We start from the raw sequence: 25632 nt of genomic DNA on the forward strand, positions 1-25632 counted from the left end.
ACTTAAAAAAATAAATAAAAGAAAAAGAACAGCAGCCTGACCAGGTGGTGGTGCAGTGAATAGAATGTGGGAGTGGAACAAAGAGGACCCAGGTTTGAAGCCCCAAGGTCACCATCTTGAGCATGAGCTCACCAGCTTAAGAGCTGGTTCGCTGGATTGTGCATGGGATCATAGACATGACCTCATGGTTGCTGGCTTGAGCCCAAAGGTCGCTGGCTTGAAGCTCAAGGTTGCTGGCTTAAGCAAGGGGTCACTTGCTCTGCTGTGGCCTCCCCCGCCTCCCCGGGTCAAGGCACATATGAGAAAGCAATCAGCGAACAACTAAGGAGCTGCAATGAAGAATTGATGCTTCTCATCTCTCTTCCTTCCTGTCTGTCTGTCCCTATCTGTCCCTCTCTGTGTCTCTGTCACACACACACACACACACACACACACACACACAAAATAATAGCAAATTGAACACAAAGTCAAAAGGTTAATGAAATAGCCTGACCAGGAGGTGGCCCAGTAGATAGAGCATCAAACTGGGATGCAGAGGACCTAGGTTCAAAATTCCAAGGTCCCTGGCTTGAGTGTGGGCTCATCTGGTTCTACCACAGCTCACCAGCTTGGACCCCAGATCACTCACTGGATTGAGCAATGGGTCACTTGGTCTGCTGTAGTCTCCCCTCCTCCCATCAAGGCACATTTGAGAAGGCAGTCAATGAACAACTAATAAGGTGCTTCAATGAAGAACTGATGCTTCTGTTCTCAGTCCCTATCTGTCCCTCTTTCTGTCTCTGTCACACACACACACAAAAGAAAAAAGTTAATTAAATAGAAAATACACAAAAAAAGAATCAACAAATTCAAAAGTTAGTTGTTTATAAAAACTATTAAAATCAAGAAATGCTAAATGAGACTGGTAATGGAAAAAAAGAAGGTACAAATAAGCACCATAGGAATGAAAAATGGGTTATCAGTACAGATCATGCAGACATTTAAAAAGTTCATAAGAGGATATTAAGAATAACCTTTTGCCAATAAATTTGAAAATTTGGATGAAATGGAAAAATTTCTTAATAATGTATCTTATCAGACTTACAGAACTGGAATAGGTCCAAAACTATGTATTAAAGAAATTAAATATGTAATTTAACACCTTCCTACAATTCTAAACACAGCTGGCTTTATCAGCATACTTGAAACATAAGAAACTATAACCTTCCACAACATTTTCCAGAAAATACAAAAATAAGGCATATTCCCCAACTCATTTTATAAGATCAACAAACCTTGATACCAAAACCTAACAATAACATTCAGAAAAAGGAAATTTCCCAGCCAATCTCACTAAAAAAATATACATACAAAAGTCCTGAATAAAACAGCAGCAAATCAATCAATATATTAAAAGAATAACATATCTCCACCAAGTCAGTTTTATACCAGAAATGGAAAAGTAATTTAACATTCAAAATTCAATGAAATTCAGATTAATAAGGGGTTAACAAAAGAGAGTAAAAACATATCATCTTAATAGATGCAGAAAATATATTGACAAAATTCAGAATCAATACATGATTAAAAAGAAAATGAAACGCTGGCCAGTTGGCTCAGTGGTAGAGATTGGCCTGGCTTCAATTCCCAGTCACGGCACACAGGAGAAGCAACCATCTGCTTCTTCAACTTTCCTCTCTCTTTCTCTCTCTCCCCCTCCTGCAGCCATGGCTCAAATTGTTCGAGCAAAGTTAGCCCTGAGTGCTGAGGATGGCTCCATAGCTTCACCTCAGGCACTAAAATAGCTGGGTTGCAGAGCAACAACCCCAGGTGGGCAGAGCATCGTCCTAGCAGGGGGTTGGCCAGGTGGATCCTGGTCAGGGAGTATGCGGGAGTCTGTCTCCCTGCCTCCCCACCTCAAAAAAGAAAGGAAAGAAGAAAGAGAGAGAGAGAAAGGGAGGGAACGAAGGGGGAACGGGAGGGGAAGGGAGGTAAGTGAGGAAAGGGAGGAGAGGGGAGGAGAGGGGAGGGGAGGAAAAAACAAAATCCTTACCATAAATAGTATAAAAAAAAAGAAATGCCATAATTTTATAAATAGTAGGAAAAATATAAATATATCATATTTAGGAGTGAAATGTGAGACTGGGAACAAGACAAGAATGCCTGCTATCACCATTTCTGTTAGTATTGCACTAAAGATTTTAGCTAATATAGTAATTCAGAAAAAAGAAATAAAAAGTATAAAGACTGGAAAGGAAGAGATAGAACTGTCATTTGCTCAACACAATTGTATACACACAAAATCCAAAAGAATCTAAATTATCAAAGCAAACAATAACTGTTAGGTTACTAAACATAAAACCAATATACTTTAAAATCAAGTAAATTTATATAAGACTTGACTTGGGGTGGTGAACACACAATGCAATATACAGATGATGTACTATAGAACTGTATACCTGAAACCTGTATAATTTTATAAACCAATATCACCTGAATAAATTCAATACAAAAATTTAAGTAAATAAATAAAGAATTGCTTTCATTTATTTTTTAAAGGAGGGGACTCAGAAAAATAGGCAAGAGATAAACAGGTAACTTCATGAAAGAGAAAATACAAATGGCCAGCAAATATATGAAAAGATGCTCAGCCTTGCCACTCATAGGGAACTTATAGCAAGTTGAAGCATATAATAATAATTACTTACCAAGTACTTTATGTCAGATTTTCGCTTAAGTTTGGCAGAATAAATCTTTATAAAATTACTTACTATAGTTAAATCTATCTTTTTATTTATACTTTGGTTGCTCCGCTACCGCCCACCATGAAAGCTGGAACGCCCACTAGTGGGCAGTAGGGACCAGGTTGACTACCATTGCATTAATACCACAATAGATATTACTACTTATCAGAATGACTCAAATTTAAAGACTGCCAATGTCAAGTGTTGATGAAGACACAGAACATCTGAAACTCTGAAACAAGGCTACTGGTAGTATAAACTCGTTCAGTCACCTTGGAAAATTCTTTGGCTTTATCTACTCGAGTTGAGCATACACATACTCTATGACCTGGGAATTCTACTCCAGGGTACATACCTAATATAAATATAAATGTGTACACGTGCACAAAGGCACATGTACAAGAATATTCAAAGCAGTATTTACCTGCAATAGCACAAAAACTAGAAACAACACAAATGTCTGTAAAGAGTAGTAAATAAATTTTATATATTTATATAATTTAATATTAAATAGTATAAACAAATTATACTAAACTCAATGCAAATAAATCTCACAAACAGTGCTGAGTACAGGACTCAGACAAAAAATACCTATATTATGATTAATATACTTAATAAAAGTTCAAAAAATAGGTACAACTTCCTTTGACAGATGGACAAAAAAGAATGCATTATTAACACATACAACACAAATCAATCTCAAAATAATTATACTGAGTGTAAGTACCAGACAACAAAAAACATCTGTATGATTCAAGTTATATTGAAAATGCAAACCAACAAGTATCTGAAGCATTACGTGTGGTTTAAAAAAAAAGGAAATGAGTGGTTGCTTAGTGATGGTGGGAAAGGACAGGAGGGAGGGATTACAAAGATGATGATGAATATGTTCACTGTCTTGATTATGGTGGTCTCATGTGCATGTCAAAATGTATCAAATTATATACTTTAAATAATTACAGCATATTGTATGCCAATTATACCTCAACAAAGCCATTGAAAGGAAGAAAGAAGGCGAGAGTAAAGGAGAAAGAAGAAAGTCTGAATGACTGACTTAGGAAATTATTCAACCTTTTTGGGTCCCCATTTGCTTATCTGTAAAATGGGACTTAGGATTTTCATAGTTAAGTGAGATAATGTATGAAAAATCCTTAGTGCTCAGTATATGTTTTTGTGTCCATCTTTTCTTCGTTTCTTCCTCATTTACTATTTCAAGAGATATGAGTATCTAGTTGTGCCAACGGCTGTGGCAACAAAGAACATTGTATTCTGTTCCCATTACAGGGGAACATAAAAATAACAAAAATGAATAATTATAAAATTTATAAATATTAAAAAGAGCCATATGATATTGAAAGAGATTATAATAAGTATTTTTGACCTAGGCAAAGACATTAAGAAAAGCATTCCTGAAGAAATGACCACGTTGCTGAGCTCTAAAGGATAAGTGAAAACAGGAATAAGCATGTACAAAACCTAAACTAGAAAAAGCCTATCGATAGTATGGTCAATGTCTCTGGAGAAGAAAGAATAAAGAGTGGCGTTACCTAAAGTCTGAAATGCAGTTTGAGGTCAGACGATGCAGGCCTACCTTAAGAGCAATGGGAAGCCTTTGAAATGGTTTTTTGTTGTTGTTTTTTTTATTTTATTTATTGATTTTACAGAGAGAGGAGGGGAGAGAACAAGAAGTATCAAGTTGGCCCTGGACGGTTGGCTCAGCGGTAGAGCGTCGGCCTGGCGTGCGGGGGACCCGGGTTCGATTCCCGGCCAGGGCACATAGGAGAAGCGCCCATTTGCTTCTCCACCCCCCCTTCCTCTCTGTCTCTTTCTTCCCCTCCCGCAGCCAAGGCTCCACTGGAGCAAAGATGGCCCGGGTGCTGGGGATGACTCCTTGGCCTCTGCCCCAGGCGCTAGAGTGGCTCTGGTTGCGGCAGAGCGACGCCCCGGAGGGGCAGAGCATCGCCCCCTGGTGGGCGTGCCGGGTGGATCCTGGTCGGGTGCATGTGGGAGTCTGTCTAACTGCCTCTCCCCGTTTCCAGCTTCAGGAAAAAAAAAAAAAAGTATCAAGTCATAGTTGCTTCACTATAGTTGTTCATTGATTGCTTATTGTATGTGCCTTGAGGGGGGGGGGGCAAGCCCAGGGTTTCAAACCAGCGACCTCAGCATTCCAAGTCAATGCTTTATCCACCGCGCCACCACAGGTCAGGCTGAAATGGTTTTAAAAGAAGTAACAAACTGATCTTTATTTTAAAAAGCACTCCAATTACAGTGCTGAGAATAAAATGTAGAACAAGAATGAATGTGCATGGATCAGTTAGGAACTATCACTATAGTTCAAGCAATAGTAATAAATCGCCTTAGAGTAATATCTTGGATTAGGATAGTGATGTTCAAGACTCATGCTTTCAAAAATCCTTTACTGGACCTCTAGTCAAGATGACAACCTAGGTAAATCCAGTACAAGTCTCACCTTCTCCCACAAGCACATCAAAATTACAACGAAACTATAGAATGACCATCAGTCACAAACAATTGAAATCTGGCTGAATGGAAGTCCTACAACTAGGGAATAAAAGAAGTCACTCTGAGACTGGTAGAAGGGGCAGAGACATGAAATGGCCTGGTCCCACACCCATGTGGGAATAGGGAGGAATATCTATCTCAGATGCAAAGGTTCCCCCTGAGAAGCAAGGGATCCCAGCCCCACACCAGGCCTCCCAGACCAAGATGCCAGTGCCAGGAGAAGTCCCCATAACTTCTGGCTGTAAAAACCAGCAGAGACTGAGGCTGAGGGAAATGGAGCTACAGGAGTCTCAGGCAATTCCTCTTAAATGGCCAACACACTGAATTACTTGACTCACTCCCTCTTAGATCCCGCACTGGGGCAGCAACTTGAAAAGCACCAGAGACATATGAGGAGGAATTGATTGTCTGGCATCAAGACAAGAAATGGGAGGCAGCTTTCTTCCAAACAGAAGTGCTTGCAGAAGCCACTGTCCTTTGATGAGACCCTGCCCCCAAAAGCCAGCAGGCAGATGTCATATCTGAAATTTCACCAAGGTTGGTTCACACTGTTGTTGGCTCCATCCTGGTGATTCCCTGAGACATGACCCATCCAACTTTCAGGTACACCTTAAGCTGTCTGCAGATTTTTCATACAAACGGACTATCTTGGCTCATGATTCAGATTTCCAAAGACCTATTAAATAAGCAGCATCTGGCCTTGGTGTGTCCCATACTCCTCCACAGTGGCCGCAGACCCAGCACCAGCAGCAGCCAGCCTTGGTTCACAGCTTGGCCTAAAAGGGGCATCTCCAAGCACAGCAAAACTAGCAGCTACCTACAGATTGCTTCCTATCATGCCAAGTGGCCCTAGGCAGATCACAGGCAGTGGCTGACCATGGCCTGCACCTCCTAGTGGCCCCAGAGCCAGCGTACTCACTAGATAGCTTAAGACCATGTCCAAGCATCACCATCCAAACACCTCTACACTCAAGGGGCCAGCTCAGTGGGAACTAGAGTCCCCACTCCAGTCCTGCTCTGTGGGGTGGGCTTCTACACAGCTGATCCTCCATGGTGGTCAGTAGTTTGTGGTTGCAGCCAGTCCTTGCAGCTGACTGGCCTAGAGATAAATCCCTCCCATTGACAGGTCAATAGCAATAAAGACTTAACTATAACAGAAGGGTGTACACAGCACACACAAGGGCACACCCGGAGTGTAGTTTCAGTAAATGGGGAAGTTGTGACACTGGACTGTACAGACCATATACTACATGAGGCCATCCTATCAAGCCTGGGAGCCCTAGCACTCTACCTAATACATAGAAACAAACACAAGGAGGCTGGCTCAAAATGAGGAGATAAAGAAACATGCCTCAGGCCATGGCCGGTTGGCTCAGTGGTAGAGCGTTTGCCTGGCGTGGGGAAGTCCTGGGTTCAATTCCTGGTCAGGGCACACAGGAGATGTGACCATTCTGCTTCTCCACCCTTCCTTCTCCCCTTCTCCCACTGTCTCTTTCTCTCTCTCCTCCTCCTGCAGCCATGGCTTAAATCAGTGGTAGTCAACCTGGTCCCTACTGCCCACTAGTGGGCGTTTCAGCTTTCATGGTGGGTGGTAGCGGAGCAACGAAAGTATAAATAAAAAGATTTAATTATAGTAAGTTGTTTTATAAAGATTTATCCTGCCAAACTTAGCGAAAATCCGACATAAAGAACTTGGTAAGTAATTATTATTATATGCTTTAATTTGTTGTAACTCTGCTTTATAAATTTTATAAAGTTACTTCTCTACTTTATAAATCACCATTACTGTGGAACCAGTGGGTGGCTAGAAAATTTTACTACTAACAGAGATACAAAAGTGGGCTGGAGATATAAAAACGTTGACTATCCCTGGCTTAAATGATTCACACAAAGTTAGCCTCAGGCGCTGAGAATGGCGCTCACCTCAGGTACTAAAATAGCCCAATTGCCGAGCAACAGAGCACTGGCCCCAGATGCGCAGAGCATCACCCCATAGGGTGCTTGCCAGTTGGATCCCGGTTGGGGCGCATGCAGGAGTCTGTCTCTCAGCCTCCCAACCTCTCACTTAGAAAAAAATAAAAAAGAAAGAAACCTATCCCAAATGAAAAAACAGAACAAAACTTCAAAAAATAAACTAAACAAAATGGAGACAAGCAATCTACTAGATGCAGAGTTCAAAACACTGGTTATAAGGATCTCAATGAACTAAGGGAGAAAGTCAACAACATAAAAAAGGAATAATCAAAAATGCAAGATACACTAACTAAAATAAAGAATAATTTACAAGGAATCAACAGTAGAGTAGATGAAGCTAGAATCAAATCAGCTGTTTGGAATATAAGGAAGCAAAAACACCCAATCAGAACAGCAAAATGAAAGAAGAAATGAGGATAGTGTAAGGAGCAAGTGTAGCAACATTCATATCATGGGGGTGCCAGAAGGAGAAGAGAGAGAGCAAGACATTGAAAACCTATAGGAGAAACTGAGGGAAAACTTCCCTAACCTGGAGAAGGAAATAGAAATATCAATATGAGTCCAGGAATCACAGAGAGTCCCAAACAAGATGAACCCAAAGAGGCCCATACCAAGATATATCATAATTAAAATGCAAAAGGTTCAAGACAAAAGAAGAATTTTAAAAGCAGCAAGAGAAAAAAAACAGTTTCCTAAAAAAGAGCTTCCATAACACTGATTCCATGGCAGCTGATTTATCAACAGAAATTTTGTAGTCCAGAAGAGAATGGCAGAAAACATTCAAAGTGTTGAAAAGCAAGGACCTACAACTAAGATTACTCAGAAAAGTGATTATATAGAATCAAACGACATATAAAGAGTTTCCCACACTAAAAAAGCTATAAAAGTTCATCCCTACCAAACCAGTATTATATGAAATATTAAAAAGTCATCTTCAAGAAGCAGCAGCAGCAGCCCTGGCCAGTTAGCTCAGTGGTAGAGAATCAGCCCAGTGCGTGGAAGTCCCGGGTTTGATTCCCTGCCAGGGCACACAGGAGAAGCACCCATCTGTTTTTCCAACCTTCCCCCTCTCCTTTCTCTCTATCTCTCTCTTCCCCTCCCACAGCCAAGGCTCCACTGGAGCAAAGTTGGCCCAGGCGCTGAGGACAGCTCCATGGCCTCCACCTCAGGTGCTAGAATGGCTCTGGTCACAATGGAGCAACGCCCTTGATGGGCAGAGCATCGCCCCCTTGTGGGTATGATGGGTAGATCCCAGTCAGGCACATCCCAGTCAGAGTCTGTCTCTCCTCACTTCAGAAAAATACAAAAAAAAAAGCATCAGCATCAGAAGAAAAAAGATAAAAAATACAAATTAAATGGCAATAAATACATATCTATCTACTGAGTCTAAAAAAACAAATAAGCAGAACAGAAACAGACTCACAGATACAGAGAACATTTTGACAGTTGCCAAATAAGAGGGAGGTTGAAGGGATAGCTGGTTAAAAAGTAGTCTTGGGGATGTAAAGCACAGCATAGGGCAGTGGTAGTCAACCTGGTCCCTACTGCCCATTAGTGGGAGTTCTAGCTTTCATGGTGGGTGGTACCAAAGCAACCAAAGTATAAATAAAAAGATAGATTTAACTATAGTAAGTTATTTTATAAAGATTTATTCTGCCAAACTTAAGCGAAAATCTGACATAAAGTAGTTGGTAAGTAATTATTATTATATGCTTTAACCTGCTGTAATTCTGCTTTATAAATTTTATAAAGTAAAGTTACTTCCCTACTTTATAAATCACCATTACTGTGGAACCGGTGGGCAGTTAGAAAATTTTACTACTAACAGATACAAAAGTGGGCGGTAGATATAAAAAGGTAGACTACCCCTGGCATAGGGGATATAATAAATAATATTCTAATAACTATGAATGGTATCAGATGGGTGAAAGATTTATTAGGATTATCACTTAGTGAATTATATAATGTCTAATCTCTGCAGGATACACCTGAAACTAATATGATAATGTATGTCAACTGTAATTAAAAAATAAAAGTGATTTAGCCTGACCAGGCAGTGGCGCAGTGGATAGGGCGTCGTACTGGGATGCAGAGGACCCAGGTTCGAGACCTCGAGGTCACCAGCTTGAGCAAGGAGTTACTCGGTCTGCCGAAGGCCCACGGTCAAGGCACATATGAGAAGGCAATCAATGAACAACTAAGGTGTTGCAACAAAAAGCTGATGATTGATGCTTCTCATTTCTCTCTGTTCCTGTCTGTCTGTCCCTACCTATCCCTCTCTCTGACTCTTTGTCTCTGTAAAAAAAAAATAATAATAAATAAATAAATAAAGTGATTTAGAAAAGAAATATTTACTGAGGGCCTACTAAAGGGAGCAAACACTCTCCAAGTGCAGAAAATAAAGTAATAAGCAAAAACAACACACACACACACACAAAATCCGTGTTCCTATGAGGTTTATATTCTAAGATAAACAAGTTAAACATCAGTTATAACAGATGGTTTAAGTTTTATAAAAAATAAATCAGGAAAGAGACGTGAGAGTAGGAGTTGTCTCACAGCTCACAGAGTCAAAAAAAAGGTTGGATTCTAGGCAAAGAAGAGATGGTGTGGGAGGCCTGGACTTCTTATAGTGACTGATATAAACAGGGCTAAAAGGCATGACAACTGCCTTGATGGTCTCAAGGTAGTTAGTAATAGTACTGATGCAAGTGTTGGGGAAGGCAGGCAGGCTAGGGCATGCAGAGATGCAGAGTTCTGGGGCCTCTCTTTTACACCTGCCAATGATGACATAGAAGACAAGAGAGGAACAGCTTTATCCATAATACTTAGAGCTTTTGGACTCCCTCTTAACTCCAATAGAAGTGGAAGCCATAAGAGCATCGGTGTTACATGAAAAGTTTGTTCTCCAATTTCTACCAGTCAGTTAACTCTATGAATGCAGAAGTTGTATCTTTACTACTATATGCCAGAATTCAGACAAGTACCTGGCACACAACAGACACTAGACATATATTGTTGAAAGAATAAATGAATGAAATATTATATCTAAAGGCAAAATATCCCTATATTATCAAGGTAAAGATTTTAACTGTGTTCATATAAAAATTACCCCCTGGCCGGTTGGCTCAGCGGTAGAGCGTCGGCCTAGCGTGCGGAGGACCCGGGTTCGATTCCCGGCCAGGGCACACAGGAGAGGCGCCCATTTGCTTCTCCACCCCTCCGCCGCGCCTTCCTCTCTGTCTCTCTCTTCCCCTCCCACAGCCAAGGCTCCATTGGAGCAAAGATGGCCCGGGCGCTGGAGATGGCTCTGTGGCCTCTGCCTCAGGCGCTAGAGTGGCTCTGGTCGCAACATGGCGACGCCCAGGATGGGCAGAGCATCGCCCCTGGTGGGCAGAGCGTCGCCCATGGTGGGCGTGCCGGGTGGATCCCGGTCAGGTGCATGCGGGAGTCTGTCTGACTGTCTCTCCCCGTTTCCAGCTTCAGAAAAAAACAAACAAACAAACAAACAAAATTACCAACTGAAGCCCTGGCCAGTTGGCTCAGTGGTAGAGCATCAGTCCGGCATGTGGAAGTCCTGGGTTCGATTCCAAGCCAGGGAACACAGGAGAAGAGCCCATCTGCTTCTCCACCCTTCCCCCTCTCCTTTCTTTCTATCACTCTCTTCCCCTCCCACAGCAAGGCTCCACTGGAGCAAAGTCGGCCTGGGCGCTGAGGATGGCTCCATGGCCTCTGCCTCAGGCGCTAGAATGGCTCTGGTTGCAATGGAACAATGCCCTTGATGGGCAGAGCATCGCACCCTAGTGGGCATGCTAGGTGGATATCTGTCGGGCGCATGCAGGAGTCGGTCTCTCTGCCTCCCCTCTTCTCAATTCAGAACAATACAAATAATAATAATAATAATAATAATAAACAAAAAAAATTACCAACTGAGGCCAGCCACAAAACAGCTTTTTTTTTTTTTTTTTGTATTTTTTTCCGAAGCTGGAAACGGGGAGAGAAAGTCAGACAGACTCTCACATGCGCCTGACCGGGATCCACCCGGCACACCCACCAGGGGCGACGCTCTGCCCACCAGGGGCGACGCTCTGCCCACCAGGGGGCGATGCTCTGCCGTGACCAGAGCCACTCTAGTGCCTGGGGCAGAGGCCAAGGAGCCATCCCCAGTGCCCGGGCCATCTTTGCTCCAATGGAGCCTTGGCTGCGGGAGGGGAAGAGAGAGACAGAGGAAAGGGGGGAGTGGAGAAGCAAATGGGCGCTTCTCCTATGTGCCCTGGCTGGGAATCGAACCCGGGTCCCCCGCACGCCAGGCCGACGCTCTACCGCGGAGCCAAACGGCCAGGGCCAAAACAGCTTTAATCAAATTGAATTATAATGATTTTTAAGTTTCTAAATTAACTATTATAGTCTTAAAAACAATCACATTTTGTAAACTTGCAGAATTTAATAATACATTCTGAAGAATTTTTTTAAACAAAAGTTATAATAAATTTCATAATTAAACTACAAGTTCAGAAAATTTAGTCTTTTCAAGTTGTTTCAGTATATTTTGTTTACTGACATGTTTATTTAAAGAACCAGTAGTATTTTATCCTTCAAAGTTTCTCAATTTTTCTATTGTATCTCTAGGTTAGCACATTCAATGAAAAATGTGTAGATAATACTTTCAAGCACTGGTATGTAAATCAGTTTCACAATGTCACTTGGAGCCACTACCACTATTTAGCTCTCGGTGTATACAGATCACAGATAACCACTAATATATATATTGTATATATATAGTTAGTAACTATAGTATACTTTTAACACATGTACTTGATTGCAACCAAAATTTTCTGAATTATTGATATCTAAAGTTTAACTTGTAATGAATTGTTAAACAACATTTAAAAAATACATACCTTTCTCTTACAAAATCTGCTAATTCTTTTGTCGATATCTGTCCATGTTTCATATTATGGTAAAGGACATCAAATCCACTATTCTTTTCCCCCTACAATTTAAAAACATTTTTAGTTTAACAAAAAGAAAAAGAGAGAGGGAGATCAAATGACTTTAAGAATAACACTACATTAACTAATATGGAATATGCAATTCTGATGTCCAAGTGAGCTGTCTTTCCTAAATCTAACCACTTTTGTTCATTGTAAGATTTTAAACTGTATCAAAGGAATACTGTACAGTTTCATAAAGTTTATAATTTATTATATAGTGTACAAGCACATACATATGCATACTCTATAATCACTCATAAGTGATTATAAATGAATATTAACATAAGTCTAAAATTTTAAGGAATAATATACAGCACAATTCAGAAAAGATAAACATGGATCTCTAAAATACACTACCAAATATCAATTCAATTCCCTGAGCATGCATTAAGGATTCCAGATTATTTAACTCAGCGATTTTCAACTGGTATGCCACAAGAATTTTTAAAACATGCAGTGCCTATTTAGTCAGGGGCACTGACCTCTTTTCCCTTAGATTGCAAATAAAAAATGACAGTAGCCAACACAAGAATTGCCATTTGGTGTGAATGAGTCAAAGTTATACCTATTTTTTGGTCAAATCAGCATAAAATATCTTTTTGGTGCGCTGCCAAAATTTGGTAATTAGGATCCAAAATCACCGATTTAACTCATAATTCTGGGTTTTTTTAAATTTTTTTATTTATTCATTCATTTTTAGAGAAACAGGAGAGAGAGCGAGAGTGAGAGCGAGAGAGAGAGAGAGAGAGAGAGAGAGAGAGAGAGAGAGAAAGGGGGGAGGAGCAGGAAGCACCAACTCCCATGTGTGCCTCGACCAGGCAAGCCTAGGGTTTCGAACCAGCGATCTCAGTGTTCCAGGTCAACGCTTTATCCACTGCACCACCACAGGTCAGGCCTAATTCTGTGTTTTAAAATGACTAAATCTTAACTTCTGAGTTAAGACAGCATATTACTAATCATATAAGCATTGAATATCAGAAGATACTTTATCATTCATTGCTAATATAAGTCTTTCAGTAAACTTAAGCAATTGGAGAAGTGAGAAAATATTTAAAATTTTAAGAAAAGAGCAGTAACAGTCTACTGGCTAATCCTCAACTAATGAGAAATTACCAACATCAGGCCACTACAAAATCCTACAAAACATTTCCTGTTATTTAATCCAATAAATGCTAAATTAACTAGCCACAGCAAAGAAAATATTAGAAATATCAATGTTATAGTTGAAAGAAAAGACTATTGATAAACCAAGCTCAACAACTCTCTTTACAGTTAGCAGTTTTATTTTTCTTCAGTGAAAATAATGAAAAACTGAATATACTTACTGGAAATAAAAAACAATACTGTAAACAGTTATGCAATCTGAAACCTAATTTTTCCAAAGTTTGCTGAAAACAGGAAACTTAGGATCTTCCAGTTATGTTGAAGCAATCCCTAACAAACTTGTCAGCCAATATACCAAGTAATTAGTTTGCCATACATACAACAAAGTAAGGTGTCATATTCATAAGGAGATAATATAAATAATATACGTAGCATTTTGAACATCCATTTCCATTTTTCAGGAAGAATTTAACATAAAACTACCATCTCTTACCAGATGGTAAAACTAAATATACTACCATCTCTTACCATCTCAAATACAACCATTTGGCTTCTACAATATTTCATGTTTAAGATAAAAAAAAGATATTATCTCACTTTAGTTTTTACTTTACCTGGGTTTTTCACGCAAATTTATTCCAAGCAAAATAAGAATATTTTTTGAGATAACCATTATCATGAATCTACAGAAGGCAAAATTAACATCATGCAGATTAGTAAATAAAATTAGTGACAAATAATGACAGCCTTGAAACCTGTGAGGCTTTCATTCCATTCCTTAAATATATATATGGAAACTACAAATGATTAGGTGATCCACCAATTCCCATCATATGAACTGTGAAAAAAAACATTGAAATATAAAATCTTAAAATCCAAAGTCTGAGCTCTCATGCCCCAAAGTTCTCACCTAACGCGCCTAATAGTTCTCATTTGTGCATAATTCTAACACGTCCAGGTTACCTGGGTTCCCAATATGTATTATGCATATTTAAAGGGAAACTGGAAAAGAGCTGGGAGTGAAGGGCTATTCAAACCAGCACAAAGACCATTAGAAGAAATAATATTTACCAGACTTACAAGGAAAAGAACAACAAAAAAATTTTTTTTAAGAAACAAGAACATAGAGACCATCTTGTAAGTGGGGCAACAAGGTCCTGAGAATTCTGTGTCACTGTCTAAGGTGACCAATTTTCCCCCTTTAAGGAGGACAGTCCTGCTTTTCTAAGTTCCATCCTCCCTTGAAAAGTGTCCTCCTACATGTCCTCCTTTTTGATATATGAAAACTAATATGTAAATGTCCGTATTCGATCGATGCAAAGTCAATCCATGCGTGTGTTGTGACGTACTGTATTTGTTTTGTTTGTTGTTGTTTTTTACAGAGACAGAGAGAGAGTCAGAGAAAGGGATGGACAGGGACAGACAGACAGGAATGGAGAGATGAGAAGCATCAATCATTAGTTCACAATCATTTTCATTGCACATTGCGACACCTTAGTTGTTCATTGATTGCTTTCTCATATGTGCCTTGACCGCGGGCCTTCAGCAGACCGAATAACCCCTTTTTGGAGCCAGCGACTTTGGGTCCAAGCTGGTGAGCTTTTTGCTCAAACCAGATGAGCCCGTGCTCAAGCTGGCGACCTCAGGGACTCGAACCAGGGTCCTCGGCATCCCAGTCCGATGCCTCTATCCACTGCGACACCGCCTGGTCAGGCTGTGTTTTTGATATGATGATTCACTAAGGATCAGTACAGTGCCGCGAGCTGCGATTATGACACACATGTGCTCCACATGGGAGACCTTGAGAGAGCGCACAATATACTGAGTGCGCAAATGGCTTTGTGTACTTCTTACTGAAACACGACCCGGCACATACGACATTGTAGGCTCATGATTATTTCTCTCAGTGAATATTCAATCATAGACAGGTAAGCACAATTCATGTTTTATTAATTCATTACCTATTTAATAATTTCTAAATATGTATAATTTTATTTACAAGTATTTTCCTGAAATTCGAGTTTTAAAGTGGAAATCTAACCTCAAACTATATCTATTAATAATACATTTTTATTAAATAGTTGCCTAAAACAGACTTTTGTTTTGTGTGTATGTGTATTTTTCTGAAGTTGGAAACAGGGAGGCTGACAGACTCCTGCATGTGCCCGACCAGGATCCACCCAGCATGCCCACCAGGGGGCGATGCTCCACCCATCCGGGGCTCTGCTCTGCTGTAACCAGAGCCATTCTAGCACCTGAGGCAGAGGCCACGGGGAGCCCTGCGTCCCCAGCACCCGGGGCCAACTTTGCTCCAGTGGAGCCTCCGTGGGAGGTGAAGAGAGAGACAGAGAGGAAGGAGAGGGGAAGGGGTGGAGAAGCAGATGGGCACTTCTCCTGTGTGCCCTGGCCAGGAATCGAACCCGGGACTCCTGCACGCCAGGCCAATGCTCTACCACTGAGCCAACCAGCCAGGGCCAACAGACGTTTTTTAATTAGAAAATGATACACCCAAATAGCACTCCAAATTAGTGGTTTTGTTTGATATTTATTTAGTTTTACTAAGTACTTCTTACAATTATTATTAAAAATTAATAGGCATGTAAGCATAATTACAATATAAAATATGTTTATATTATGCATTTATCATATTGTAGTGCATTACTGTTGCAATGAATAAAATGTTTCTTTTATTTACGATATTGTTTTCTTCAATTTATTTTTGTCCTTTTCATTGTAAAAAAGTTGGTCACTTTACTGTTACAGTACTTCAAACATTAAGCAGTCAAGAAAAGGTTAAATTATACACAGAAGTCTTGGTTCTTATTAAGAAGTCTTAGCCTGATCAGGCAGTGGCGCAGTAACCTGGGATGCTGAGGACCCAGGTTCAAAACCCCAAGGTCACACAAGCTTGAGCACAGGCTCATCTGACTTGAACATGGGCTGACCAGCTTGAGAGCAGGGTGACCAGCTTGAGTGTGAGATCATAAACATGACCCCATGGTCGCTGGCTTAAACCTTAAGGTGGCTGGCTTAAAGCCCAAGGTTGCTGGCTTGAGAAAGGGGTGACTGGTTTGGCTGGAGCCCCACCCCCACCCCGCCAGTCAAGGCACATATGAGAAGCAATCAACGAACCACTAAAGTGTTGCAACTATGAGTTTCTCATCTGTCCTGTCTCTTTTAAAAATAAAAAAATTCAAAGTCAAGGTTTCTAACAAAGAACCCAGGTTTTACTGTCACCTTATCGAAAATTTACTTATAGCCTTGATGACAGCATGTTCAATATACACATATTTCATATATATGTGGAAAGAAATACAGAAGACAAGAGCACTTGTAGCTCAGGTTTAAACCTATTTGGTTTCAGCGTCTTCACTTGCACAAAATATTGAAAATTCCAGGAAAATAGGAAAGAAGAGACCATTCTTGAAACTGACAATTGTAATTCATAATTCTGCCACCATCTGAGATTACCCAGTGTGTGTGTGTGTGTATTTTTTTTTATTTTTATTTTTTTTTACAGAGACAGAGAGAGTCAGAGAGAGGGATAGACAGGGACAGACAGGCAGGAACGGAGAGAGATGAGAAGCATCAATCATTAGTTTTTCGTTGAGCATTGCAACACCTTAGTTGTTCATTGATTGCTTTCTCATATGTGCCTTGACCGCGGGCCTTCAGCAGACCGAGTAACCCCTTGCTTGAGCCAGTGACATTGGGTTGAAGCTGGTGAGCTTTTTGCTCAAACCAGATGAGCCCACGCTCAAGCTGGTGACCTCTGGGTCTTGAACCTGGGTCCTCTGCATCCCAGTCCGACGCTTTCTCCACTGCACCACCACCTGGTCAGGCTACTCAGTATATTTTTAACTAAAAGTTCTCCCATGCATGCTCTATACTTTTACAGTAGCCCCTAACATTTTTAGTAGATGGTTCTAATACAAAGAAAGTAAAATAACAAGAAATATTTCTCAATTGCATATTCATTTTGTCATGTTAGACTTTGAAGTTGATATGTTCCTATTATTTTCAACACAAAACATTTTAACATATTTATTTTTTTATTTTTTATGACAGAGACAGAGAGAGGGACAGATAGGAACAGACAGACAGGAAGGAAGAGAGATGAGAAGCATCAATTCTTTGTTGCAGCACCTTAATTGTTCATTGATTGTTTTCCTATATGTGCCTTGATGGGGGGAGGGGACTACAGATGACCAAGTGACCCTTGCTCAAGCCAGTGACCTTGGGCTCAAGCTGATGAGCCAGCGCTCAAGCTGGCGATTTTGGGGTTTCAAACCTGGGTCCTCTGCGTCCCAATCCGAGGCTCTACCCACTGCACCACCGCCTGGTCAGGCAACATATTTATTAACTCAAGCCAGCAGAACTTCTTTTTCTTGGCTAACTAAAAATACAGTAATGTACAAATAACATGACAACAGACCTTTGTTATCAACTAGAATCATGACTAAAGATATCTTCTGGTCTTCAATATTTTACTAAAACTGTAAATATTCATGCCTTCTGATTCAGAAATTCCACTTTTAGAGCTCTATCACAATAAAACACACATACAAAAACTGTGGAAGAATATTCAGTGCAGTGCTATTCATAATAGTAAAAATTAAGAAACAATTCAAAAACATCCACTAGCACTACTGGTTAAATAAATTACAATATATCCTACAATGTTTTTTACAAGACAATGGCAAGAAAAAATATTGCAGATTTTAAGTATTAATTTTAAAAATTTGCCCAGCTATACTGTTAGTGGAAAGAAAGCAAGATATAATTATTAATAATAGCTCAAAAAAAAATAGCCTGACCACATGGTGGCGCAGTGGATAGAGCGTCGGACAGGGATGCAGAAGGACCCAGGTTCGAGACCCCGAGGTCACCAGCTTGAGCGCGGGCTCATCTGGTTTGAGCAAAGCTCACCAGCTTGGACCCAAGGTCGCTGGCTCCAGCAAGGGGTTACTCGGTCTGCTGAAGGCCCGCGGTCAAGGCACATATGAGAAAGCAATCAATGAACAACTAAGAAGTTGCAATGCGCAACGAAAAACTAATGATTGATGCTTCTCATTTCTCTCCATTCCTGTCTGTCTGTCCCTGTCTATCTCTGCCTCTGTAAAAAAAAAAAAAAAGCCAAAAATAACCTAATGTTGGGAACAACCTAAATGTTCATCACCTGGCAAACAAACAAAATGAGGTGTTATCCATAAAATGCAATATAATTCAGCAATAAAAAGGAACAAACACTAACACATACTTTATGAACCGTATAAACAATTTTACTAAGTGAAAGAGGTCAGACATATGAGACCACATATTGCATGATTATATGAAATGTCCAGAAAAGTGAAATCTATAGAGAAGAAGAGTGTATCAGTGGCTGCCTAGAACCCTAGAACTGAGGGTGGAAAAAAAGCAGTCATTGTATATGAACATGAGGGATATAAATTTTGGGAGAATGAAAAAATTCTAAAACTGATTTATGGTGATGGTTGCACCACTCCGTAAAGTTACTAAAAACCAGTAAGTTATACACTTAAAAATGGGTACATTTATGGTAGATAAAAATATGCTTCAACAAGAAAAGATAAGAAAAAAGAAAAGAAAGAGAACTTAGGAGAACCCCTTTTTCTTTTTTCTTTTTTTTTTTTTTTTTGTATTTTTCTGAAGCCAGAAACGGGGAGAGATAGTCAGATAGACTCCCGCATGCGCCCCACCAGGATCCACCCAGCACGCCCACCAGGGGAAACGCCCTGCCCACCAGGGGGCGATGCTCTGCCCCTTCCGGGGCGTCGCTCCGCTGCGACCAGAGCCACTCTAGCGCCTGGGGCAGAGGCCAAGGAGCCATCCCCAGCGCCCAGGCCATCTTTGCTCCAATGGAGCCTCGCTGTGGGAGGGGAAGAGAGAGACAGAGAGGAAGGAGAGGGGGAGGGGTGGAGAAGCAGATGGGCGCCTCTCCTGTGTGCCCTGGCCAGGAATCGAACCCGGGACTTCTGCACGCCAGGCCGACACTCTACCACTGAGCCAACCGGCCAGGGCCGAGAATCCCTTTTTCTCTTGGAGAGCAGTTTTGCTTGGTTTTGTCTTAACAAATTGACTCTTCTACCCTCAATTTCTAAAGTTTGGTATCATCCAAATAAGAGCAATATGTTTTAAAGTTTTTATTTTGAAATAATTGTAGGTTTATAGGGAATTGCTGAAAAAATGTACAAGGAGGTTCCATAACAAGCAAGGTATTTTTTACTTGCATGATTAAATCTTATTTACTTAGATTAGTCCTCCTTAACAGCTGGATGTGGTTGCTATTTATGTTCAATGGTAACAGATGACTACAGAATTCATATTGGCCCATCTTCTATGGAAGCCTGATATTGACTTTTCTTTTAGGTAAAAAAAATTAAATTGAATTAAATTAAAAAGGTGCAAAACAGTATACCTAGCAGGATTTTGTTTTCATTGAAAAAAAAAAGTTTCATATATAAGTAAGTTCACCAAGTCACTGAAAATGTTCAATTTTTTTTCTAGCCTAATATAATCTACAAATAAGACATCCTTGAAATTTCAAATTAAAAAATTTAAATAAATCACCAAACCTATTTTCAAAATCTAAATATTACAGGAGAGGCAATGAGACCTAGATTCTTGCCTCCTTGAGAGAAAGAATTCAATCAGGACACAAAATGGACTAAGTAAAGAAAGAAGTTAATTGGCCATGAAGGAAAAAGTTAGAAAGGGGACCTTGGAGACAGATTTAGGGGGTTGGCCCAGGAGCAGGACAAGCTGCCACAGCCTACTTCTCCGATGGTTGCAAGTCTTCCAGGGTTCCACACAGTTTAGGAGAGAGAGGCAAGGAATACACTCCTGGGAGGGAGAAGAGGAGGAGGAGAAAGGGAAAGGTGCAGGAGTGATCCTAGAAGAGAGTGTTAGAACTTCTGTCTTGAAGGATTTTAACGGTGGGGGTTTTAGCGGCAGTCCCAGGAGAGGATCCAAATAGAATATTCATAATCTTTCCAGGTGTGTTCTTTCAGGGTCCTGTTCTCTACTGACTGATCGGCATCAAGGGGTCATTAGTCAATGTAGCTGGTCCTGAGGTCAGCCTTGGCTCTTTGTCTGGTTTTGCTGCTTTTCTGGGCCTGGAGGTGAAACACATCTGAAGCCTAAATGTTATTTCTAGGGCTTAATGCAGTCTTCTCTGGTGTTCTTGTTTGTTCTTCCTCTAAAGGGGCCTAAAACCACATAACTGTTGATATGCCAAAGGAGGAAAGGTCAAGGGAGAATCCAAATTCCATGACCACCAATATGAAATCAGGGGGTCTAAACTGCACAATCAGCTAAGGAAGGAAAAGTCATGGGGGGGGGGGTCCTTGTTTTCCCAGTTTTGCCCACTACTAGGCACCTGGGGCTTTTTGCCCTAGTGACTTTCTGTACCTGGCCTACAGTCCTTGCTCTGTTCATGTCTATCTGCCTATCACACAAAGTCATCTTTTTCTGGTTGATTTTATAACTTTATACTTAAAATTGTTTTAAAAGATTATAAAATACAACTTCACATATTTCTACTTGAAAAAAATGCATATCTCTACTTAAAAAGCTATTTTAAGTAAAATGGAACTCACATAACTAGGTTTTAAGAACCACAAAAAGTAGTAGTAGAAAAACACAAAGTTGCTGTGGGGCAAGCTGTGCTAGGCTTACTGGCCAGGTTACCAGCTGCAAGCACTTTCCCTGATTAGTGCGTGGGTGCAGAGCAGTGCCCACATGTGTATGGCCTATGTAAGGTTATGGGTGCTTGAACTGAAGAGAGACAATGTATTGCAGATGGTGGGTTGCCTGCCTGCCACTGTGAGGGGCCATTTTGCTGTTTGTTTGCCTGAGAGGCAGTTTCCCCTGCTTGTGTGCTTGTCCATTGTTGTGAGACTTTATTAAACGAATGGCTCAATCCTTTCTGGCTCCACAGTTTTCCTGCCCAAATCCAATGTGAACCTGCCTGGCCTCTGCCACTGGCATTACATCTGGCATAGCGGGCAGGGTTCAGAGCAGATAGGTATGGAGCCACAGCCACCCTTGAGGGACGGGGTAGAGGACTAGTCATTGTTATGGCTCCCCACAGCTGTCCTCTTGGGGACCGTGGGCTGGTGGTTTTTTACAGACCTAAGCGAGGAAACCCAGAGCTCTGTGCAAGAGGCAGCCCGAGGTCAAGAGCTCCAAATGAGTTGCGGACCCAGTCGCAGCGACTTGCACTAGAGTGAGCACTGGAGGTGGCTGAACGGGTTCGTGAGTTGCAGTTTGCCCTGGAGGTTGAACGTTGGCAGCAGCAGTTGTTGTAGGAACAACTGCAGGTTCAGCTTTAGGCCGAGAGCCGGCAGCCACAGAAGCTGGAAACGGACCTGTGCCAGCAGGCTGTCTGAGTCGATGGGAGCAGGCATTTCCATCTCCTCTTCTGAGGATGAGGAGACTTGGGCTGAAACTGCTGTCTGCACACTCAGAGCTTGGCCAGTGGTCGTCCAGAAGTTAAAAACCCAGCAGCAAAGAGTAGCTACTGAGCCCGTGGCAGGTTTACTGATTGTAGGGCTTAGGGATGGATGGCATCATGCTCTCTGGAGCAGAGGTAGAGAGGCTGGCCACTGTTGCAACACACTCTTCCTTGGGTCAGTCAGCGCCTTCAGGGCGGCCTGGACAGAAGGGATGGTGGAGGGGGGGAGGCCTGAAGCCCCATGTGAACCTAGTTGCTTAAAATGAACTTTTACCTTGGTGACTTGCACAGACAGCTGGGCTGTCTATCGTGGACTGACTCTTGGACTGCAACCAGGGGGGGCACCGGCTCACTTGTTGGATGGACACGCCACCTTTGGACAGTATGAGAGACCCTGATGGGGGGGTGGCAGCTCCAGTGGATGCCCTCCTGCACTGGGAAGCTGCTCTCACCCAGTTGCAGAGATGCACCAAAAACATTTTTGGTTTCAATGGACATGGCCCTGTACTGCACAGGCCCCCCACCTATGATGGGTGGCCTTGCTGGCACCGTGGGGTGGGGAGTTGGAGGTGGGCCTACAGTTAACTCCCTGGGCAGAGTGCTCAGGGAGACATTGTGAAGGGCACCTTTGTAATCATCACTTTTTGGAATGTATGTAGTGTACCTATTGTGAGGCGAGCAACCCTAAAGGGGTGGAATGTGGGGCCACTGTGTTAGGTTTGCTCACGGGGTTACCAGCTTCAAGCACTTTGCCTGATTGGTGCATGTGTCCATAGCAGCACCATGTGTGCATAGCCTATACAGTGGTACTATACAGTGGAATTTAATTCATTCTGTAACCGAGCTTGTAAGTCAGTCAACTCATATATCAAACTGCCGATACTGGACCCATGCGCCAACGCGCCAACTTCCTGAATCACGACTCATATCTCGGAATTTCGGTCGGATCTCAAACAAAAATACGGACTGAGTCGCAGCTCGTATCTTTAAAAAAAAAAAAAATTTTTGTTTGTTGGTCTGTTCGTATCTCAAGGTACCAGTGTATAAGGCTATGAGTGCTTGCACTCAAAAGAGATAGGAGATCGCAGATGTGCAGATTTCCTGCCCACCACTGTGAGGGACCATTTTGCTGTTTGTTTGCCTGAGAGGCGGTTTCCCCTGACTGTGTGCTTGTCTGCCATTGTGAGACTTTATTAAACGAAACGGCCCAACCCTTTCTGACTCCGCAGTTTTTCTACCGCCTGCCCGAATCTACTGTGGACCTGCCTGGCCTTGGCCACTGGCATTACATTGGCTCTGACCATTTGGCTCAGAGGTAGAGCACTAGCCCAGCATTTAGATGTCCCGAGTTCAATTTCCAGTCAGGGCACACAGGAGAAGCAACCACCTGCTTCTCCAACCCTCCCCCATTCCTCCCTATCTCTCTCTTCTCCTCCTGCAGCCATGACTCAGTTGGAGCAAGTTGGCCCCAGGCACTGAGGATGGCTCCAAGGCCTCACATCAGGCACGAAAGTAGCTCAGTTGCCAAGCAATGGCCCTAGATGGGCAGAGCATTGCCCCATAGGGGCCTCGCCAGGTGGATCCTGATATCGAGTTACATATGGGAGTCTGTCTCTTTTCCTCCCCACTTCTCACTTAAAAAAAAGAAGAAAAGGAAAAAAAGAAAAACACAAAGTTATAAACCTCACAATTTTTAATCATTTGAAACTTCTCCTTCAAATAAACTTTTCTTTTAAAATGAGAGGAGGAAATGCAGAGATAGACTCCCTCATGTGCCCTAACACCCAGCAAGCCCACTAGTTAGTGATGCTCCGCCCGTCTGGGGCACTGCTCCACTGCAACTGGGGCCATTTTTTTAGAGCCTGAGGTGAGACCATGGAGCACCTGGGCCAACTTGCTCGAGCCAATCAAGCCATGGCTGCAGGAGAAGAAGAGGTAGAGAGAGAGAAAAAGAGAGAAAGAAAAGAGGGAGCAGTGGAGAAGGAGATGGTTGCTTCCCCTGTGTGCCCTGACTGGGAATCAAACTCAGGACATCCACAGCCAGGCCCACACTCTACCACTGAGCCAACTGGCCAGGGCCTCAAATAAACTTTTAAGGGCAACAGTAAATTAAACACTTCCATTTTGACGAGTCCAAGAGCTAAATAAATAGGAGTAAGATATCAAGTGTAACTGTATGAATTAAAAAGTTGATTCTACCTGCTTTCCTTTTCAATTAAAAAAAATATTTTTGGTGGGGGAAGAGAAAGGTCAGGAGGTGCTGTTGTGTGAACAAATAACATGCCTAACTTTCCTCTGAATTCCAGACCACTGCAGAAATAATAAATATCACTTCCTACCTCTCTGTATTCTCCTTTTACTCCATCTCTTACTAACATTTATTAGATAACCTTAAACAAGCCACTACAAAGTATAACATTAATACATGTCTGATGTAGTTTCACTTTATCTGCGTTCTCTGAAAAACACAATAAACTTTTTTTCTTTTTATTGATTTTTAGAGAAAGAGGAAGTTAGAGAGAAAAAGCGATTTGTTGTTCCACTTATAGTTATGCTTTTTTTTTTTTTCTATTTTTTCTGAAGCTGGAAATGGGGAGGCAGTCAGACAGACTCCCGCATGCACCCGACCGGGATCCACCCGGCACACCCACCAGGGGGCGATGCTCTGTCGCGACCAGAGCCACTCCAGCGCCTGGGGCAGAGGCCAAGGAGCCATCCCCAGCACCCAGGCCATCTTTTGCTCCAATGGAGCCTCGGCTGGCTGCGGGAGGGGAAGAGAAAGACAGAGAGGAAGGAGAGGGGGAAGGGTGGAGAAGCAGATGGGCGCCTCTCCTCTGTGCCCTGGCCGGGAATCAAACCTGGGACTTCCGCACGCCAGGTCAACGCTCTACCACTGAGTCAACCGGCCAGGGCCTAGTTATGCAACTTTGACACTGACCAACTGAGCTCCCTGGCCAGGGGTCATTTAACTAATTCTGAAGACACTTTTTTTTTCCTTTGACGAATGGTCTCTCCAGTGAAGAATCTTCTAGACATTTTTGATGGAAATTCAGCAAATATGAAATGACAGGTCTTCATATTTGCCCTGAAAACTGCTAGGAAAAATGGGTAAAGTACATGCAAGTAGTTTTTCACACATTATCACTAAAACTATTCTGCAGAACTATTGATAAGACATTGCTAAAGCATAAAAACAGTGATTAAAATATTTAGAATGACCACAGCTCAGCAGTCAAAATTATTCAGTGCAGGTACAACAGTCACTCAAACACATTCGTTGGTTGACTGAGGGAAATCTTATCACATTAAAAATATTTTTTTTCTCACCCTTCAGATGCTAACCACTCCCTAATCTTTTTAATTGTAACTCACCTCTTCCTAGTCAATTAAATGATTAAGTCCATTTAAACAGATATTACATATGGATTTAACAAAAATAGTTAATGCAAACAGTTGAAACAATTTTTTTCACTTTTTCTTTTAAAGTTGCTGTAAAAACCTGTAAATGAATTTAATTTTCATTACTTTGAAAATGAGTAATGCCTTGGTCGGTTGGCTCAGTGGTAGAGCGTCGGCCTGGCATGCAGGAGTCCTGGGTTCGATTCCCAGCCAGGGCACACAGGAGAAGCGCCCATCTGCTTCTCCACCCCTCCCCCTCTCCTTCCTCTCTGTCTCTCTCTTCCCCTCCCGCAGCCAGCCGAGGCTCCACTGGAGCAAAGTTGGCCCGGGTGCTGAGGATGGCTCCATGGCCTCTGCCTCAGGCGCTAGAATGGCTCTGGTTGCAACAGAGCAATGCCCCAGATGGGCAGAGCATCGCCCCCTGGTGGGCATGCCGGGT

General features: G+C 42.0%; 1 protein-coding gene across 1 annotated transcript in view; it reads right to left on the reverse strand.

Moving 5' to 3' along the window:
• Window positions 1-25632, reverse strand: part of FCHO2 (FCH and mu domain containing endocytic adaptor 2) — a 143144-nt gene that overhangs the window by 107682 nt on the left and 9830 nt on the right. Inside the window, exon 2 of the mRNA XM_066241450.1 lies at window positions 12122-12213. Coding sequence (XP_066097547.1) covers window positions 12122-12213 — 92 coding nt within the window. The remainder of the gene's footprint in view (window positions 1-12121; window positions 12214-25632) is intronic.

This window comes from Saccopteryx bilineata, chromosome 1, assembly GCF_036850765.1.
Source record: "Saccopteryx bilineata isolate mSacBil1 chromosome 1, mSacBil1_pri_phased_curated, whole genome shotgun sequence".
NCBI lineage: Eukaryota > Metazoa > Chordata > Mammalia > Chiroptera > Emballonuridae > Saccopteryx > Saccopteryx bilineata.